Source organism: Sceloporus occidentalis, unplaced genomic scaffold (genome assembly GCF_023333645.1).
Source record: "Sceloporus occidentalis isolate IW3139 unplaced genomic scaffold, rSceOcc1.0.p SCAF_4, whole genome shotgun sequence".
NCBI classification, from domain to species: Eukaryota; Metazoa; Chordata; class Lepidosauria; order Squamata; family Phrynosomatidae; genus Sceloporus; species Sceloporus occidentalis.
The window spans coordinates 197,699,233-197,720,850 of NW_028316984.1; the positions used below are offsets into that span (position 1 = coordinate 197,699,233).

The 21,618-nt window shown below is 41.1% G+C and overlaps 1 protein-coding gene across 1 annotated transcript in view; it reads right to left on the reverse strand.

The window, feature by feature from the left end:
• EXOC5 (exocyst complex component 5) overlaps nt 1-21,618 on the reverse strand; it is a 39,081-nt gene that overhangs the window by 14,217 nt on the left and 3,246 nt on the right. The window contains exons 2-5 of the mRNA XM_089522833.1: nt 17,161-17,255; nt 13,617-13,764; nt 12,527-12,721; nt 2,756-2,820 (exon numbers count right to left, since the gene is read on the reverse strand). Of these exons, the coding sequence (XP_089378959.1) occupies nt 2,756-2,820; nt 12,527-12,721; nt 13,617-13,764; nt 17,161-17,255 (503 nt within the window). The remainder of the gene's footprint in view (nt 1-2,755; nt 2,821-12,526; nt 12,722-13,616; nt 13,765-17,160; nt 17,256-21,618) is intronic.

Genomic DNA, 21,618 nt, shown 5'->3' on the forward strand with positions numbered 1-21,618 from the left:
AGAAAGTCAAGGGAAAGTCACTAGAGCTAAACGTCAGTTCTTTGTCTTTACAATTATTCCCACACTTGTTAACCTTCTACTCATCCTCTGTAAGGGGAAGCACTTAACAGTGAGGACTCAGATACATCACTGGGAGATGCATAAAACTCCTACCAGGCTGAAAAACAATTTATGGTCATGCTGGTTCCCAGCAGATTTCATACATTCAAGGTTCTGTTTCCCAGTCAAGTTATGAAAGCAACCTTCTAGGTGGAAAATGACTAGCAAAATTATATCCCCAATAACAATTTCCATGTTCAAAATGGAAAAAGATTCAATTTGGCAAAGAAATCCTAAATCTAATTGTAAATCCCAACTAAAGCTGACACACTGAACCAATGAGAATTTAGTAAGACAACATTTGGGGGAATACTTATCAAATTTGCAGATGACACCAAATTAGGAGGAATAGCTAATACCCCAGAGGATAGGATCAAAATTCAAAATGACCTGAATAGACAGAAAGCTGGGCCACAGCTAACAAAATGAAATTCAACAGGGAGAAATGTAAGGTACTGCACTTAGGGTGAAAAAAATGAAATGCACAGATATAGGATGGGGGACACCTGGCTGAATGAAACTACGTGTGAAAGGGATCTAGGAGTCCAAGTAGACCACAAGTTGAACATGAGTCAACAGTGCGATGCGGCAGCTAACAAGGCCAATGCGATTTTAGGCTGCATCAATAGAAGTATAGTGTCTAGATCAAGGGAAGTAATAGTGCCACTATATTCTGCTCTGGTCAGGCCCCACCTGGAATATTGTGTCCAGTTCTGGGTGCCACAATTCAAAAAGGACATTGAGAAACTGGAGCGTGTCCAAAGGAGGGTGACTAAAATGGTGAAGGGTCTGGAAACCTTGCCCTATGAGGAATGCCTTAGGGAGCTGGGAATGTTTAGCCTGGAGAAAAGAAGGTTAAGAGGTGATATGATAGCTCTGTTTAAATATTTGAAGGGATGTCATATTGAGCAGGGAGCAAGCTTGTTTTCTGCTGCTCCAGAGACTAGGACCCGGAGCAATGGATGCAAGCTGCAGGAAAAGAGATTCCACCTCAACATTGGGAGGAACGTCCTGACAGTAAGGGCTGCTCGACAGTGGAACACACTCCTTCCTCGGAGTGTAGTGGAGTCTCCCTCCTTGGAGGTCTTCAAACGGAGGCTGGATGGCCATCTGTTGGGGATGCTTTGATTTGGATTTCCTGCATGGCAGGGGGTTGGACTGGATGGCCCCTGTGGTCTCTTCCAACTCTATGATTCTATGATTCATTTATGTAATTTCCATTCATTCATTCATTCATTCATTCATTCATTCATTCATGTAGTAATAAACTGGATGAGAACCAATTAACAGACTCTTCCCTGGATGGCTGGTGTTCAACCTGTACTGGAAGGGGTTTCAGTCCATCTAAAGGACCAACTTCACAGTCTGAAGTGTTCTTGGATCCAGCATTGTCACTGGAGGTACTAATGCCCAAGAGCACTTTTTAAACATTAATTTAGGTCAGTGATGGCGAACCTATGGCATGAGTGCCAGAAGTGGTACTCAGAGCCCTCTCTGTGGGCACACCCACCATCATCTCAGCACAGAGTTCATCAGAGTTTGTTACTAGAAAGTCAGAGGGACATGGCACTTTGTGATAAATAAGTGGGTTTTGGGTTGCAGTTTGGGCACTCAGTCTCTAAAACGTTTGCCATCACTGATTCAGGCAAACATATAAACAGCAACCCTATCTGGATAGAGGTAGCCTTGCTATAGTTTAATAAATTACCTGTTGGATTGCTGCAATGTTTTCCATGTGAGGCTACAGTTGGCCCTTCTTATACACGGATTTTTTATACATGGATTCAAGCATCCACAGTTTGAAAATGTTCAAAAAAGTATAAATTTCAATTATCAAACCTTGATTTTCCATTTATTATAAGGGACACCATTTTGCTATGTCATTATATTTAACGGGACTTGAACATACACAGATTTTGTTATACACGGGGGATCTTGGAACCAAACCCCAGCGTATAACAAGGTCCCACTGTACTTTGAAAGTGGCTTGGAAACTTAAGATAGGTCAAACAGTGTAGATGTTAACTAGAACTGGATGATACAGTATAACTTATTATGTGTTGCTAGGACATTCCATTTCTGTTGTCCTGCACTTTCAGTTTTAGCTCAGTTTTGTTTTGCGTTTGCTTTAACTTGTTTTAATTTCATTATCAAGTTGTATCTTATCTGTGTATTATAATGTTTAGCTTATACTGTGCACTGCCTGCAAAGCTTCAGAGACTAGACAGGACAAAAATGCTGCAAGTTAATAAAAATATAGTAGGACAAAAACATTTTAATTTCAAGTATCTCGGGTAAAGTCTGCCTCCTACTGGCTGAGGGAGTGAAGATGCACTCATGTGTACAGTTACCTTTAAGAAAGCCCTACAAAACACAGCAAGACTAACTTATAAGTGAATAGGCAGAGGACTGCACTGTAAATCTCCTATCATGTCATATGTCACACAAAACACCATTAAGCACACAATGACTTATGCTCCTCAAACAAGCTATATGTTTTTTAAAAATAAAGTTTATTTCTTGATCCAAATTGTGTCCTTAGGCTTGCAGGTCATTAATTACTATTTTCCTTCTTTAGAAAGCCACCAAGTCAGTTGAAATCCGTAAGAAAGCGACAAAGATCAAAAACAGTTTATAAATGTCAATTATACTTCACCTGTCAAAAGGTAATTCCTGCGCTATCAGATGCAGCTTCTGGATAATATCAGCTGCCTCCTCGATCTAGGGGGGGAAAGACATACAATCTACTGTAAAAACAATTATTTAAGTTGATCACTTTCTCCTTCCAACTAAAAGCATTTACCAGTGTCATTCTTTATATACTGAAATGATACACTGTATACACTCAACTATAATATACAATCAACTATAAGTTGACCTCATGTATAAGTCGAGCTCAGATTTTGGGGCCAAAATTATGGATTTTGCCATGACCTGTGGATAGGTCAAGGGTAAAACTTGGAGGCTCCCTCAGTGTGTGCATGTGTGTGTATGGCAAGAGAGGCTCTCATTGAGGGTTTGTGGTTCAACGTTCAACTTCAGACACATGGGTGGGAGAGCAACTCTTAAACAGCAATGTGAATCAATCACCCAGGACTCTTTCTGCTTGGCTCCAGAAACAAACAAACTCCCCTCTGTCAAGGCATGGGGAAATCTGAAAGAGCTGTTATCACATTACTACAATGACCCGTAAATAAGTTGACCTGCAGTCAATTTTTGGGCATAAATTTTTAGACTTATAGATGAGTATATATACGGTAATTGAAAATCTGAAACACTTCTGAGCAATATTTCCATAATGTATCTAATACAGACAAGAAATCTGAAACAGGCCCTCAAATTTCAAATCCTCCAACCCACGTTACACCTTACTCTCCTCCATCTCCAACCCCCACAGCTCATAATGGATGACAGAGCAAATGTTTTACATGTAGAATTTCCCAAATTCAATCCCTGGCATTGTAAGGCTGGGAAAGGCTACTAATAGTCTAGGAAGAGTTGAATGCCACTCGGTATAGTATAAGCAACACTGAGCCAAATACATCTGACTCAATAGTGGCGTCCTATTAGTGACATAAGCAGGAGTAAGTCCACCTTATCCTTGCATATGTCTTTTAGATCATTAAAGAGGTCAGTATTCTCTTTCACCCACTACAACAACCAAAGCTCCCCTCACTCCAGACTTACTGCTGTACTATGCTAACCTCTCTCCCAAAGCCAGTCTGTTGCTGCTGAAGAGCAGAGGGGATCAGAAAAGTATCTGGCTATGTCCCCGAAACCAAATACAGACAGATGACACTGTTCACTGAGACATCCAGAGGACCGCAACATATCTTGGTTGTCCTTTGTCTGTGTCTGGCTTTGGGGATAGAGACAGATGTTTCTCTAGTCCCTTCCACTCTTTACCAGCAATGGTATGGCAGGGACAGAGGTTTGCTATCGCAGCACATCACATCCTATTGTGATGACAGGGGCACTGCAGCAGAGTCCCATGAGCAGAATTCTTACATTATGCTCACCATACGGGACCTCAGGTAATATCTGTCAATTTACTACATACCTCATTAGAAGGCCCTGGGCACTTCAGCAACCCCACAAAGTTGCTGCATGATATTATAGAGGGAGAACATAACAACTGCCTTGAGCTCTTTTTTTCTGTTTTGAGAAAAAAAGGGGAAAGAAAACAGGCCGGGAAGCTAAACAGAGAGTGTATGTTGAAGTTCTTTGGGAAGTAGAAACTGCCAAAAATAAAAATAAAAAAAATCAAGAGGCAGCCCTTAATGAAGAGGTACAATTTTTAAATGTTTAGTACTTGTCTTGGGCCTGTACGAAGGAAATCTTCCCCTGTTTCCCAAGCACATTTTTAGTGGCATAGTGTACACTAAAAGAGTTTTAGGGTGCATAAAAGGGTTTCAGTCTCCGTGGTGCCACAGTGAAGTGAAAAGATCTGTCTTTTCATGACTACTTGTCATGACAGGCAAGGGTAGCTGAGCAGGTCTTATCACCCAGGCAAGTGAGATTTGCAAAGCTGGTTTAAAAATAGGCAAAAATTACAGTTTTGAAAACTGCCAAGATTAGCAGGCAATCAAAACCCTTTGAAGTATAAAGTGGCCCTGGAAACATGGTGAGACATACAAGCATTTGTTGCAGACAAGGAACTACAGGGCAGCCTACAGGAAGTGGTGACGAAAATCCTTGCAAGACCTCACAATAAAAGGAAAACTTGAAAAACAACTGGGATGGGGAGATTGAAGGAACGAGATTTTTCCCATCCAGCTTCACTTCAGCAAGTCCAGCAGACTGGCCCCGAGCACAGGTACCTTGTATCTGGCAAACATGGAGGGTTGAATGAGGACGCAGGGGGCTGTTCTTCCTAAGATCCAGTTTTGCCACCTGTGCTTTTAAGTAAGGGGCAGGGGTAAACTATTGGGCCTTTGGTGTAAGATCCTCCACACACCAATGTTAGAGCTAAGTGTCATCCATACTGCAAAGAAATCATGCTAAAGGTATAGCATAAATACAAGACAACAGTAATTTTTAATAGTGTGGAAAGAAAGATGTCATAATATAATCCAGACCCACTTAAACTGCCTTAGAAAGATTGCCTGTGCATTCCTTCTTGAAGTTACTCCAAGGCTTTCAAGTGAGGGTTTCTTTAGAGAGAAGGAAGGGTGGGAGACAGTGGCTAGTTGGACAAAGGTACATGATGCATTTAGGTATGTTAAATGATCTTCCCCATCTCCTACATTCCTATTGTTCCAGAGCTGGAAAAGTAGTTGTATAGGGTCAAGTCACTCTGGATGTCATGGTTGGAGAGCTGTCAAATACGATTCAGTCTAATTGGTGGGAGAAACTCACAGGGCTATTGGAAAGATCTTTGTCCACTTCTAGGCTAGCTGTTTGCCATACTCATTGGGTTAAAAGTCAACTGGACCTATTCCTGAGTAGACATGTATGGGATCACAGCATAAAAGGGGTGTCTGACAACACAATAGAAGAGATTATGATTGGACTGATTCTGCCAACCCAGCTTAATTTGCTTAAATCTGGATCCAATCCTATGGTTTATTTTCATATCCATCTGAATCATGTTCTAGAACAGACCTTTTATATATCAAAGTATAGTAACAGGTACAGGTACAAGACAGAATGTTGCACGCTCTGTTGCCCTGATTTTCTGTCCCATACTTTGACCCTCAGCAATCAATTGTTCCTGAGCATACACAGTCCCTCCTTGGGCTGCTTCTAGATCTGGTCTCCAGCCTCTACTTAGCATTTTGTTCTGTTTATGTGTTTGTCTAAAGCAGGGGTAGGCAACCTTTTTGAGCCGGGGGCCGGGTTGCTGTCCCTCGGACAACTGGGGGGCCGAAGCAGTGGGGTGGAGCTTCCACCCTCTGGGGGCGGGGCCACATGCTGGGGGTGGAGCTTCCACCCTCCAGGGGTGGGGCCGCATGCTCCGCCCATGGAGTGATGATGATAATAATAATAATAATAATAATAATAATAATAATAAAGGTTACTAGCATGGAAACTACTAAAATGCAATTCAGAATAGAAGGGAGAAAGCATGCACCACTGTCTCAACCCAGAAAAGCACAAGGAGCTGAAAGGAGTTTTTGCAAAGAGACCACCAAGGGCAAATAAATAATAATAATATTAACAAGTTACTACTAAAATGCAATTCAGAATAGAAGGGGAAAAGCATGCACCACTGTCTCAACCCAGAAAAGCACAAGGAGCTGAAAGGAGTTTTTGCAAAGAGACCACCAAGGGCAAATAAATAATAATAATATTAACAAGTTACTACTAAAATGCAATTCAGAATAGAAGGGGAAAAGCATGCACCACTGTCTCAACCCAGAAAAGCACAAGGAGCTGAAAGGAGTTTTTGCAAAGAGACCACCAAGGGCAAATAAATAATAATAATATTAACAAGTTACTACTAAAATGCAATTCAGAATAGAAGGCTAACCCCCCTCCCCTAAGGATGCAACCAACCTCTCTCTGGCTTGCTCTTGCTGGCCGGCTGGCTTCTCCTCCTTCCTCCTCCTCCTTTCCCTGCTCTTCTATTCATAAGGAGGAGGAGGGCAGAGGGCAAGGTGGAGCCCGATGCAGGCCTGCTGTGGCCCCTGGAGCCCTGTTGGAGTGCTCCAGGGGCTGCACCAGGCCTCCTAATGGGCGCCGCCATTTTGTTTTTCAAAATGGCGGCCAAAGTCTCGCGTGACCTTTGCCATCCTGAGGTCACGCGAGACTTCAGCCGCCATTTTGAAAAACAAAATGGCGGCCACAGCGGCGCGAAAACGGGGGAAATCGGCGGCAATCGGCGGCAGGACTGCGCAGGGGCCGGCAGGAAGGCCTTGGCGGGCCGGATCCGGCCCGCGGGCCGCAGGTTGCCGACCCCTGGTCTAAAGCCTGCTGATACTTCCCTTGGCTACATAAGGACTAGCACTCAAAGAACAAAGTTTGTGTTAGTATATCTGATGTAAAATGATTTTTTTATTTTAAAAATCATTCATTTGTGGAAGAAAGCATTTGACCGAATGGAGTAGAAACATGTCCTTCATGGATTAAAAGCAGGGAAAATTGATATGCAAACCCTACTTCAGTGGTGGCGAACCTATGGCACATGTGCCAGAGGTGGCATTCAGAGCCCTCTCTGTGCGCACACGCACCATCGTCCCAATACAGACTTCACTAGAGTTTCACTAGAAATCCAGAGGGATGCTGCACTTTGCGATAAATAAGTAAGTTTTGGGTTGCAGTTTGGGCACTCAGTCTCTAAAAGGTTCTCCATCACTGCCCTACTTGCTTGCATATCTGTGAATGACAATTTAATACATAAAACTGAATCCACCTGTGGAACTAGGCAGGGCTGTTTCTTGCAACCAGCTTGGTTTAAGTTCAGAGACACCTGCCCCACTTATAAAAAAATTATTATAAAGAACAAAATTTTAGAAAACAACATTAAAAAGATGAGTAAGTAAGGGCCCATACAGACAGGCCAAAATAAATCTGCTTTGGGTCACTTTGGAGGTATGCTGTTTAAATGATGCATGCGTCCTAAGAGTCCAGAAACCATGGTAAAGCCACGCTCTATTCCTAAGGACTGGAGTGCAGCTTTGGCGCAGCTTCTGGCCTCTTAAGATGTGTGTGTCATTTAAACAGCATACCTCCAAAGTGACCCGTGGCAGCTTTATTTTGGACTGTCTGTACGAGCCTTAAGTCATTTATTTCCTAGCCAACCAGATTGTTAATTAAAAGAAATATCAGGTTATACAACAAAACTACAGCATTTGATATCATAACACAGCCTTCCCCACCCTGACACGGTCCAGATGTGTTAGGACTACAGCTTGTACCTCACCCATCCAACATAAATGGCTTGGGCCCAGGGTACTTGGAGGACCGCCTCTCCCCATACAATCCGCCCCGCACTCTCAGGTCGGGTGAAAGACATCTTTTAAGAGTTCCAGACGCTCGATATGTATCAGCTCAGAGGGCTTTCTCTATTTCAGCCCCTCAGCTCTGGAACTCCCTCCCCAATGAGCTCCGTACTTCCACCTCCCTCGATGCTTTCAAGAAGAACTTGAAGACTTTTTTGTTCCGCCAGGCTTTCCCCCCGTGAGCGTTGTGGTCATTCTTTTCCCCGTGGCAATGTTTTTGTGTATTCCATTCTACACAGCCACTTGTATAGGGTGTTGTTAGGTTTTGTTTTTTTTTTAACTTTTTTTTTAACTGTTCTTAATTATTAACTTTGTATTATTTCATGCTAATGTTTCAATTGTCTTACTCTTTGATGTACACCGCTGTGATCGCTGGAATAGCGGTATAGAAATAAAATTTTATTATTATTATTATTATTATTATTATGGTGGCCATGTTGTTTCAAGTTGCTTTATCTAATAAAATAAACAAACTAGTACTTTCTGAAGTCTGAAATGAGTCTAGGACATGAGGCTGGAAAAGTCTGGATCATTAAGAAGAAACTCATTTCAGAAGTCAGAAGAATTAGTTTGTTTATTATACTAGAAAAAGCAACTGTGGAGATCTGATGAAAAGGTTAAAGTCAGATCTACCACATGATCACACTACACTCTTAAAATGGGGCTAAGTCACTTTAAGTGCTCTGGTTGCCTCCTGTTGCATTCATAGAATCATAGAGTTGGAAGAAACCACAAGGGTCATCCAGTCCAACCCCCTGAAATTCTGGGACTTGTAGTTTAGGAAGGGGCATTTAGAATATTCAGCTTCAGCTTCACTGAAATACAAACCTCAAAGTGCAACAGGAAGCAGACAGAGCAGTTAAAGCAACCTAGCAGCATTTTAAGAATGTAGTGTGACAATCTTGTTAGATAAACTGATTCTTTTTTAATGATTCCCAACCTTGGTGAACAGACAAAACTAGTAGGGGACATCAAAATAATGGTTTAGATCCTAGATAGTGTCTCTGTTCTTATAAGGCAGTAGGCAATTTGTTCTCTGAACTTCTTCATTCATCTGCAGCCATCAGCACAAAGGCGGGTTACAGACCGCCCGTTTGGGGCGGCCTGCACCCGCCCCTTTCCCTGCTGTATCAGGGCCTCAGCTGCCAGACCGGCAGCCTCTGAGGCCCCGATCCGCCGCTTTCCAGGCGCTTTCCAGGAAAGGGGTGTCCTTGGGGCTTCAAGCCCTAAGGACGCCCCGCGGCAGCAGGGAGGAGGAGAAAGGGGCCGCTTGGCCCCTTTCTCCTCTGCGCCGCTCGCGCAGCCGTCTGAAGGCTACGCCAGCGATGCAAACTCCAGAAGGAGCTCCATTTCGGAGCTCCTTCTTACGCCATGTAAGGGTGCTCTAAGCGCTCTCGCGCGGTGCAAGGACGTCATGTCCGCGCTGCCTCGTTTGGTCATGACGTCGTAATTGCGGCGGCCAGGTGGAACAGCCGCCGCCATTTTGTGCGCGCTCCGCACATGCTAGGGTTGGGAGTGTCCGGAAAAGACACTCCTTTCTAACCCTAGCACGCGCAGAGCGCGCACTTTTAGGCCTGTCTGTAACGGGCCAAAGACTGTTCAACTCCAAAGGGAACTACCAAAGATTGCCTAACCCCAAAGGGAAAATCTGTGAGTCCACGTAGTACGTCAGAGGAAAGGACATGATGTGCCATGTCCTATTCTTTTCACTGATTTGCTAGAATTAAAGCCTTTATGTAAAAATAGCAAGGAAAAAGGGATAGCCTAACTATTTTTATATTAATAACACAAGTTGTTTGAATTGGATTTTGAAAAAGGCAGGATGTAGCTTTCAAAACTTTTAGCAGGATACCATTACCAGCACTGCTGCACTGAAAATCTAAAGGCAGACTATAATTGATATGGAAAGAATTCACTGTAATTCCCTTACTGATTGTTTCAGATAAATTTAGATAAGTAATCATTGGGAAATAACAATAATGCCGGGAAAAGGTGGAGGCAAGTAGAAAAGGAGGGAAGCCACATGCTATATGGATGGACTCTATTAGGAAGGTCACAGGTATGAGTTTGCAGGAACTGAGCAGAGCAGCAGAGGATAGGGGGTCTTGGAGGTGTCTCATTCACGGGGTTGCTATGGGTAAACACAAGGGCAGTACAACAACAACAACAACAACAACAAACAAATTATCTCCAAGTAATTCTCCCTAGATATCCAATCCAAATTTCAAAGGACTGTGGAAGACTGGGTGCTTTAAAATGGGCACCCCTTCTGGAATTAATAAATATATGGACCTGAGTGGAAAAAAAATATGAACTCATCCATGCATATTAAGAAAGTAAGAGAAGAAAAATGTTGTTGCTGTGTGCTTTCAAGTCATTTCCAACTTATGATGACCTTACAATGAACCTATCACAGGGTTTTCTTGGCAAGATCTGAGATTGAGAGAGCATGACTTGCCCAAAGTCATGAAGTGAGTTTCCATGGTTGAGTGAGGATTCACACATAGGACTCACAGAGTCCTAGTCTGACACTCAATCCACTATACCACTGTAACTCTGAGATATACAGTCGGCCCTTCTTGTACACGGACTTTTTTATACACAGATTCAAGCATCCACAGTTTGAAAATGTTCAAAAAAAGTATAAATTTCAAATATCAAACCTCGTTTTTCCATTTTTTATAAGGGACACCATTTTGCTATGTCATTATATTTAATGGGATTTGAGCATCCACAGATTTTTTTATCCACGGGAGATCTTGGAACCAAACCCCAGCGTATAACAAGGGTCCACTGTACTACCTTTAAATTAGAAACCTGTTAAATCATGTATATGGATGAGAAACTTTACAGAATATAGAAGAATATATTTACAGACATGAAAATACTATCACAGATGTATAAATTATGACAAATGTGTCAAAAAAGCTAACATATGTATTAGAATTATAGATTCAAAGAATCGTAGAGTTGGAAGAGACCACAAGGGCCATCCAGTCCAACCCCCTATAGAGTAATTTCAGGACTTGTTAAGAGGAAAAGCTCAGAAATATGTCTTGAAGAAGGTAAACCCGTATACTCTATATAGGCATACCTCAGTTAACAAACCCTCTGACAAAAGAACCTCCATTTTACAAAGTCTTTTTTGTATCTCTCAGTCCCCTTTTCCTCCTCTGTCTAGCTGAAAGCTTCTTCTTCTTCTTTTAGCAACTTTGGTACTGGAAGGATGATGGAGAGCTGGAGAAATGGTATTTTGGTAGCTGACTGCAGTGTGTCTGCAATAAATGCTACAATAAAAGCAGCAATTACTCTAGCCAGTCCTATAACTGTGTGCGCTTGCCTACAACAAGCAAGATAAACAGCATTCTCTCCAGAATCCCTTACTGACCATGCATGAACAGCAAAACAGAGAAAGGGGGGAAAGTAGAAAAGCCCACCTCACCATCTCCCCAAGCCACTATGTTAAGGAAGCATTAAGTCTGACAACCAAAATGGAAACCAAAAGAAAAGTGGGAGCCAGTGTAAGAAATATTCTTCCCTGGATGTCCTGGAGAAACTTTCACATGGTGTGGAGGAAGTTAAAATGTTTTGTTTAATTGATGCAAGACTCACATGACCTGATTGTTTCATTTCATATACCCATATTCTTTGTTTTGACTAAAATATTTGCTGAAACATGTTAAATTCTCTTCTTTTTTGTGGTATAGGAACCTATTCCTATTCTTTTCATGTTATCTCAATCTCTGGTACTAAACTTTCTGTTAAAGTAGCAATAACCAGGAACACAATTAATTTGTTAATTGAGGTCTAACTGTATTAAACACTTAAAAGTGCTACAACAGGCTAATTCCATGATGGGTGAATTCAGAAACTGTACTTTATGCATAATCGTGAGAAACTGGTTTAGCAAACAATTATATCTATCTCAGTATCAGGGACCGTGGTTCAGAATTATGAAGTCAAATGCAGAAAGAGCTATTCCTAAATATGCAGGATTTCTTTGAACAATGTGCCTCAGATTCCATTGCAGTTTATACAGATGCAGGAAAAAACAAAGCAGCATATTAAAAAAATGTGGAGCCTAAAAGATAGTCTAACAATACTTATTTCTGTAAAGAGAGATCTCTCATGGAGTTTATATAGGCACAAAAATGCTCATTCATAAGTGAGAAGAATTAGGGCGAGATGTTCAGAAAAAAAGAAAAGAACACAAGAGCTTTCCAAGGTATTCTAAAGAGTTACTCTCTCAGCATTCTTCCAAGTCGCTTATGATTTTGCAAAATGAAAATGTGGCAGCATTGCCACCACATTCAGAATAGCTGAATCTGCAGGTAAATGAAGTTAATCTGCACTCCAGAACAATGGTGCTCAGACAAGTTGCTCACTGGGGAGCCAAAGCTGTGGAAAAGTTACTGCAAGAGTTGTAATTAGGGCAACTCAGCTTATTGCTTGCAATACTTTTCAATCCTGTTGATGGGTCTTACCTTTTCAGGGTTGGTGAAAACGTCAGACTTCAGCTCTCCATCTAGAAACTCATTAAAGTACTTCATCAGTTTGTGAGCCTCCACTAGCCGCTGCCGCGGCGTGTTTACCCCCTCTAGCAGGTCGCCAAGGTGACAGACTTTAGTTGCCACATAGCTGACATGCTCATCAAGTTCTTGGAAGTGTTGGAAGGCAACCTGGGAGAAGCATATTAACAAAGCAATACTGTTTGTGTTTACAGTAATTAAATAAAGTTATTAAACCAGCATTCAAAAGAACAAAAAGACACAGAGAAGCCAATACATTGGAAGATACAGCACTCAGCCACTTTCCGGGAAAATCCAAAGCAAGCTGATGAAAAATCAGGGCCTTAGCTGACAAAATGTGAATAACTGTAATTCCACTGGTATCTAAGACATGGCAAGGATGATCACACTGACTTCATTCAGCTAGTGCTTAAACACTCAGGCAGATTGGTACTAAGGATTTAGTGAAATGTACAAAATATTTCATAGCATTTCACATCATTCAGCTTTAAGATGCAATTTGTGTTATATACAAGGCTTTCTGTCTTAATCACTGACCCTGATAGTTTCAATGTCTAGTCCCACTGTTGCAGACACACGCACAACCAACAGATGCAATCAAATCAAATGGGGGAAAAACACATGCACATACAGATACCCACTTCCACAAAATACTTAACATAGATGACAAGGTAAATTGAGTTCTTGTATCTCATCTTCCATTCCTGCCTGATGGTGTCTGATGAAAGATAAGCGGTTGATTCCACTGCAAATGTGGGTGCCCCCTTTGACTAGCTGAAGCCTTCGACTACCACCATGAGCCAGCATAACTATAAAGAATAGATACCTCTCCCTCAGATTTTGTTTGTTGTTAGATGTGCGAGAAGCAAGAGGTAATTGCTATGAGAGTGCTCAAATACGACTTTACGACTCCCAGATTAAACTTTCAGGAGACAAAAAACCTAGCTCAGTGAATGTGACAAAGAACCTCAGGGTACAACATGAGATTTTCCTGTAAAGTCAAATAGCATCAGTACAAGAAATGGGTTGTGTTTTGGCAGCCTACCTGGTTGCTTTTCTGCAGTTCCTGAACTTTCTTGGCAAATTCCTTGGCTTCCCTCTGGACTTGCTGCTCTAACTTTTCCACCCTTCTCTGGATTCGTTCATCAAGCAACTTCAGCTCATTGATGTGATTTACAAATTCTTCTTGCAATCTGATGAGGTATTAATAGATAGATAAGATAGATAGATAGACAGATAGATAGATAGATAGATAGATAGATAGATAGATAGATAGATAGATAGATGTTTGAAAAGGCAGCTTTTATTATGCAAAAGCTTTATCTGTAACACTAAAATCATAACATGATGTTGCAAAATACAGTATTATTTCAGAACTATAAATGAGTATAGAAGACAGATACACCATGGAAGTATTCAAAAGTAATATACATTTCAAAAAAAATGCTAACTTTATCATCATTATATCAACAGCATTTCTATTCTACTCTCTTCCCCTACAGTTCTTGAACATCATTCTGTAGTCACATATTAAAGTTCATTTTGGCCCATCATAGGACACTTTTGTAGCATGTTTTTGGCCTAAAATTAGACCAATTAAGAGCCATAATGTTTCAGCACCAATATAAACAGAGTAGGTAGGGAAATTTGCCCCAGCAGGCTTCACGACATAACCTTTCCTGCCTCTCCTCAAGGCTCGAGACAGGGTACAGCATGTTAAAATACAAAACACAACTAAAAACACAAAAACCCACAGGTAAAATTCTGTGTATGAAATAGCAAAATTTCTTGAAATTCTGAAGCCATGGGAGGCATTCTTTTTTTTGTGTGTGTGGAAACAATTGAGAGCGGGGAGGAGATAACTGAACTGTATGCAGCACTCATTTTCCTATCTAGCCTAAATGTACTTACTGCTTTTAAATTAAATATTTCATTTATAACTTATCACGTAGAATTGTATTTGTCATGTTTTAAAAAAAATTAACATATGTAAGCCAATAGCTGGAATCCTGTTCATGCACTAGACTAACAGTTGTACTTTTTCCAGGGTCACACAATGGTGGCAGAGAAAACTGACAAATCTGCTTGTTGTGAGCTGCCTATTCCTCCAATGCCTTGCTTCCTTCATGGCTACTATACCTGCAATCTTTTTCCTCCTGGGACTGCTGCTACACCAATGTAGCTACACTAGCTAGTGGACCAACAGGACTTCAGCCTTAGCGTTGCTCAAACAAAACTGTGGCTAGAATCATAGAATTGGAAGAGACCGCAAGGGCTATCCAGTCCAACCTCATTCTGTCATACAGGAAATCTCAATCAAGGCATACCCAACAGATGGCCATCCAGCCTCTGTTTAAAGACCTCTAAGTAAGGAGACTCCACTACACTCTGAGGGAGTTTGTTCCACTGTCAAACAGCCCTTACTGTCAGGAAGATCCTCCTAATGTTGAGGTGGAATCTCTTTTCCTGGAGCTTGCATTCACTGTTTCGCGTTCTAGTCTCTGGAGCAGCAGAAAACAAGCTTGCTCCCTCCTCAATATGACATCCCTTCAAATATTTAAACAGGGCTGTCATATCACCTCTTAACCTCCAGGCTGAACATCCCCAGCTCCCTAAGTCGTTCCTCATAGGGCACCTTTTTAGTTGCCTTCTTTGGACATGTTCCAGAACTGGACACAGAACTGGACACAATATTCCAGGTGGGGCCTGACAAGAGCAGCATAGAGTGGAACTATTACTTCCCTTGATCTAGATGCTATACTTCTATTGATGCAGCCTAAAATTGCATTGGACTTGTTAGCTGCCGCATGGCACTGTTGACTCATGTTCAATTTGTGGTCTACTTGGACTCCCAGATCCCTTTCACATGTAGTTTCATTCAGCCAGGTGTCTCCCATCCTATATCTGTGCATTTCTTTTTTCCACCCTAAGTGCAGTACCTTACATTTCTCCCTGTTGAAGTTTGTTTTGTTAGCCTTGGCCCAGCTTTCCAATCTATCAAGGTCATTTTGAATCTTGATCCTGTCCTCTGGGGTATTAGCTACTCCTCCTAATTTGGTGTCATCTGCAAATTTGATCTAGTAGAGAGAGTGCTGGAAATGAATGGACCTTCTGTAATAAAATTAAGTATACAGGACAGAAACAATCCCATGGATTCACAATTTTAAGAACTAGGCTGAGATAATATTTAGATAATCAAGTTTAACTCAGTGTTGAAGTAGTGAGCTCTTAAATTGTGTAATATCATCAAATGTAATGTAGATTTCCTGTATGCACCTTACACTGAGGGGTTATTCACATGATGAAAGTAATCCAGGATGAATTCGGGATGAATCTTTGTTGTTTACAAGCATCCCGAATGCACTCAATTAAGGGGGTTTGGAGGGGGCTGCCAAAAAACCCCATTTACCCCAGAATAATCGATATTGGGCTTTTTCCTGAGTTTTTACAAAAGATTTGCATCGGCTGTGTGAACAACAATGCAAATAGACCTGAATAGACTCAGGATAAAACTCTACATGCTTTTAATGGGTTTCAAATGCATTTGCATCATCAACAGACCACATGGTTGAGAAAGTGCCACCCCTTCCCCAGTGTAACAGCTGCTGAGAAAAGAGATAGGGAAACTGAGGAGAAAAAAAAGAATGCTGCCCCACTTCTGTCCAGCTGAGGACTGCCAGCAGGTGCAGGAACAAAGGAAGTGTGCCCGCACATGTGACCAACCAACCTCACAGAGATGCGGAGCGATGCGATTCCCAGAAAGATGCGATTCCATGGTGTGAATAACAAACCCAGAATGCATGAGTCAGCTTATTTGCATCGGTCCGATAAAAAAATGACATGTGAATGAGGCCTAAAATGACAACCCAGTCATAGCATACATGTGTTCAGTCTACGCACTATCTGGCATTTTGAACAAGTAAAGAGAACATGTTTCATCAGAATTTCTTTACCAAAAAGTTGCCCTTGGAGTAAACGGGGAAAACAATTTCCCAGCTGTTTTCTGTACCTTCACATCTCTAACTGCATACACAATCAACAAGCATGTCATCCTGAATTCTATCCTGAACTAGCAACTTACAAGAACTGATGGTGTATGGGAGCCCAGGAGATTTTCCCAAAGTTACTCATCAGGTCCTCAATGCTACCTGTAGCATCTGCCAGAAAATGCCTGATCAAAAACTCATTCCTTCCCCAATCTGGGCTTTCAGAAGATCTTCTATATGGCCTTTTAATTTATATAATAATAACAATAATAACAATAATAATAATAATAATAATAATAAATTCTCCTTTCTACATATTCAATTTGTTGTACTGAAAACTTTCTTAGGAGCTTCCATGGATGATGGGGGTGGGAGAGGGTAATCATAGAGAACCAGCAACTCTCACAGCTTATGGATACTTATTTGATACACATGATAATTGTTATTTATGCAAAGGGAACTTGCTTGTCTCAAAGGTGCTTCAAGATCCCTTTGTGTACTGCTATTGCGGACGAACATGGCAATGTCTCTGAATTCTTGTTCTTTATGTTAGAGATGATAAAAAATACTCATTCTTTTGTTGGATTATGCTGCTACTTTTACCTTTTGGGATCAAAGGCTTCCATGCCTCCTCGGGAACCTCCACCGGGAGTCCTCCATGCCAGGCGTTCAATGTACTCATCTGCCACAAAGGGCTCCTACCCACACAAGAAGGAAAATACTTTTTTAAAGGAAGCAGCAGTGAGACATGCAAGATACATACTGATTACATGTCAGCCTAGATAGCAGTAAGCTTTTTCTGCAGCAGATGCTTTATAAAGCATAAAGGCACTTTTTATCCAGCAGCACTTTTCACTTTTGTGCACCAAATGTAAAAATGAGTTATTTTAAAAATAGAGAACATCTCATCCAAGGCTTTCAAAACTACCGTATGTTGAAAAAGCTGTGTTTTCTAATCTTCTACTGTCCAGGCCTATCCTTTACTTCAAAGCTCTGTCATAATATATGCTGAAAGAATTCAACAGAGTTGTCACTCAAGGATGATGCTGAAGTTTTGCACACAGATCCCTTCCCATCCAGTAGCTCAAAAAAAAGTGTGAATTGGGCAAGGAAATGTTCAAATCATTTCTCAAGTTCATAGGATTCTGCTATGCCCTTCCCACACTCATCTTGTTCCTTTTCATCATGCTACACTTTAGGGATAGAGGGGACAGAACTTTGCTGTAAGTTCTATGCTTTGCATTCACACATGCCTAGGTAAAATCTTCAGTATCTCCAGTTTAAAGGATCTTAGATAGCAGAGTTAAAATTCTCCCCCCAAGATCTCAGAGAGTTGTCATTACTCAGAGTAAAGAGTGAGTTAGATGATCTCTTTCAATACAAGGCAGCTGCACACACTCCTCCTCCTGTTCCTCTAAGTCACTGTAGCATACAAACAGTCCATATAGTCCATAGCCCACTGCTTCTAAGAACAGGGAGCCAGATACTTCAGCAAATCCCATTTCAAAAACAATTTGTCACCAGTTAACTTGCCATCCATGTTTCTCCACTGCTGTGATCCTCATCCTATCACTCTCACCCCCTGCTATTGATATATAAACTACAAATCCTGAATGCATCCACATCTTATAAGAGGTAACATCTTGTGACAAAATGTAGCGATCATGTTTTTCTTCTCCTGTATGATTTTTAACATCTTTGTCTGACAAAGAAGCCAGTGGAGGCTCGAAAGCTTGCATGAAGTAGTATGTGCTTTTTTAAAAGTTGCCCCAATAAATTTATGTAGATGAAAAAGCCACAAGGAAAACTGCATCTTTCCACAACACAAGATGCACTGTTTGTATTATACAAAAATCTTTTTTTTAATGTGCTCTCTTTGAAGGTTACTTATTTCTTACATTTATAAAACATATCCAAGTAAATTAGCCAGATCATTTCCATGTAAAGCTGTACAGTTTGTCAAGAAGGGGTTTTTTTACAGCAATATAAAACATTTTCAATAGAGGAATTACTATAATTACCCTATAAGCAGAAATATGGTAAAATAGTATTATTTCTTCTACCTAATATAAAAATCTGATCTAGTCGAAGGAAACATGAGGTTTTACAAATAGTCCATTAAGATTAATTAAGACTTCTTGATGCAGTGGGTTTAGAGGCAGGTACTATGGTAGAATTCAGCTCTGGGCATTTTAATATCAATGACAGACATAAAATCTTGAAACACATAACCTTACAGGATACACAAGTTTCTTCACACCTACACTGAACCAAGTGGTACGGCAAGATTGGTTGATATATAAAACCTTGGTTTTTAAGTCATCCATTTATCATCCTGTAACTTAGTGCAACTGCCAAGTACTACGTGAGACTGTGGGATATTAAGATAAAATTATATGTGGTCAACACAAACTTCTACACCTCAAGTTCAAAACCCTATTTTGACCTTCAAAATTGTTTCAGTCGGGAAATGGCAACTTATATCATATGCTGTTTTGACAAATGAAATCACCATGAAAATTGGTATGTACATTTGTTGCTGTTGGGTGCCTTCAAATAATTTCTAACTTATGGTGACCCTAAGGCACTCCTACTATGGAGTTTTCTTGGCACGTTTCTTCAGATTGAGTTTACCAATGCCTTCCACTGAGGCTGAGAGTATGTGACTTGTCCAAGGTCGCCCAACGGGTTTCCATGGCCGAGGGGGGGATTGGAACCCTAGTCTCCAGTGCCATATGTCCAAATAATCCAGTTTAAGACCATTTTAACTGCCTTGGCTCAAGGCTAGAGAATTCTGGGAACTGTAGTTTTGTGAGACATTTAGCCTTGTTTGTCAGCGAGCTCTAGTGCCACAATAAACTACAATTCCCAGGATTCCCTAGCACTGAGCCAGGGCAGTTAAAGTGGTCTTAAACTGGAGTATTTCTGCAGTGTGTTTTGGACCACAGTCCAACGTTCAAACCACTACACCCCACTGGCCCATTTACAGTATAATAATAATAATAATAATAATAATAATAATAATAATAATAATAATTTATATTTCCTGCCTCTCCCTGTGGATCGAGGCGAGATTACAACCGATAAAATCAAACAATACAATTACACAATACCATAATACATAAAATAATCAATTAAAACACGCCGAGATGTAATACAATCATTAACATAGCCAAATCGTTGTCTGTTTCTGTACTGTTGAATCAGGTGTAGGAAATTTTATAAGATCCACTATAAAAGATCAGCTGGATAGGCTGTTATTGGCTAATAGTTCATATACCTGTTGGACTCCCAACCCATTTTACACAGGTGAGGGAGAAAAGATGTGCAATGTGATACTGCTGATATCACCAATATGCTGATGACATGCAACTCTACCTCTTTTCAGCTCTAGCAGGTGTTGACCAGAGAAGAGCTGAACTAGTGTCTGGCCTTAGTAATGAACCAGATGGGAGGAAATACACGAAGGCTCAGTCTGCAAGCTCTGCTGGTAGGTAATTCACTGGTACAGGTGAGATAATTTGAACCTGATGAAGACACAGACCACACTCCTCTTGAGGAACAAGTACATGGCTTTGGAATGCATCAAGGCGTAAGCAGCCTATTTGGCTTGGAGTGCCAGCTACCACCTTTGTCTGACACCCCACCTATGAGCCTGCCTGAATGGGGATAGCCTGATGCCCATGGTCTACATCAGTGATTCCCAAACTCTGGCCTCCCAAGTGTTTTTGGACTTCAGCACCCAGAATCCCAGACCACTGTCCAAGATGGCTAAGGCTTCTAGGAGATGAATTCCAAAACACCTGGAGGACCAGTTTAGGAATCATTGGTCTATACTCTGGATATTGGTTTTGGCCCAACTGCAGTAGGCTGGAATGATGATGTTCATTTCAGGTTGTGAATTCCACAGGATGAATACACCACATTTAAAGTAAACTCACAGTACTTTATAATTCCATGAATGTAAAAGACTCCCATCCCCACTGAGATTCCATTTCTAAATCCTTCAGTTATAACAGATGTATAGTCCATCATCCTGCATATTGCACAGCATCCTGCACCATTTCACACCATTCAAAGATATAGCCGAGTTTTACACCATATTATCCTTCACAAAAGCAGTGTGTAATATAAAGATAGCTATATAATTTAATTCTCAGTTTGAGTCTAAAGCTCACTGTTCTTTCTCCAGCCAAATATATAAATTTGAACTGCCACTTTTTCCTAGTAAGCCTCCTGTGTCTTGAACCACTATAGGATGAGAACAAAATTAGCAAATGAATTCCCATCACCATGCCAATTTACCTACTATTTGACACACAGCTGTTGTGGGGTACAGGAAAAGAAACTGGTGGCAAGCCCAACAGCATTTAGCAATAGCATTTACATTTTTATACCACTTAATAGTGAACACAACACTATCTAAGCAGTTTACAATATATAAGCCAATTGCCCCCAACAAGCTGGGTACTCATTTTGCTGACCTACGAAAGGATGGAAGGCTGAGTCAACCTTGAAGCCCTGGGATCAAACTTAGATAAACTGTTCACAAAAATCAGAAATTTTAAATCTTGTGGAGTAGTGGTTTGAGAGTAGGACTATGGCTCTGGAGACCATGAAATCCACTTTTCCCCAAGTCACCACAGGTGACTTATAATGTGGATTAAACAAAGTATGATTAAGAATGTCATACATAATACGTTTAAAAGCCATTACACAGTCTTATTGGGAGCCAGCAAGGTGTAGTGGTTTCAGTGTTGAACTATGACTGGAAACCAGGGTTCGATTCACAGCTCGGCCATGAAACCCACTGGGCAAGTCATGTGCCCTCAGCCTCAGGAGAAGGCAATGGCAAACCTCCTCTGAACAAATCTTGCCAAGAAAGCCCCATGATAGGTTCACCTTAGGGTCGAGGTAACTCAGAAACAACTTGAAGGCACACAACAGCAAGTCATGGATGTAATAAATGGGGATCTCAAGAAGAGAGCAAAGCAACTCTGGTTAGCTTCAGTGCTTCAAGTTCCCTCACAGAACCCAAGGCTGGGGCCTAGCTAGTCAACG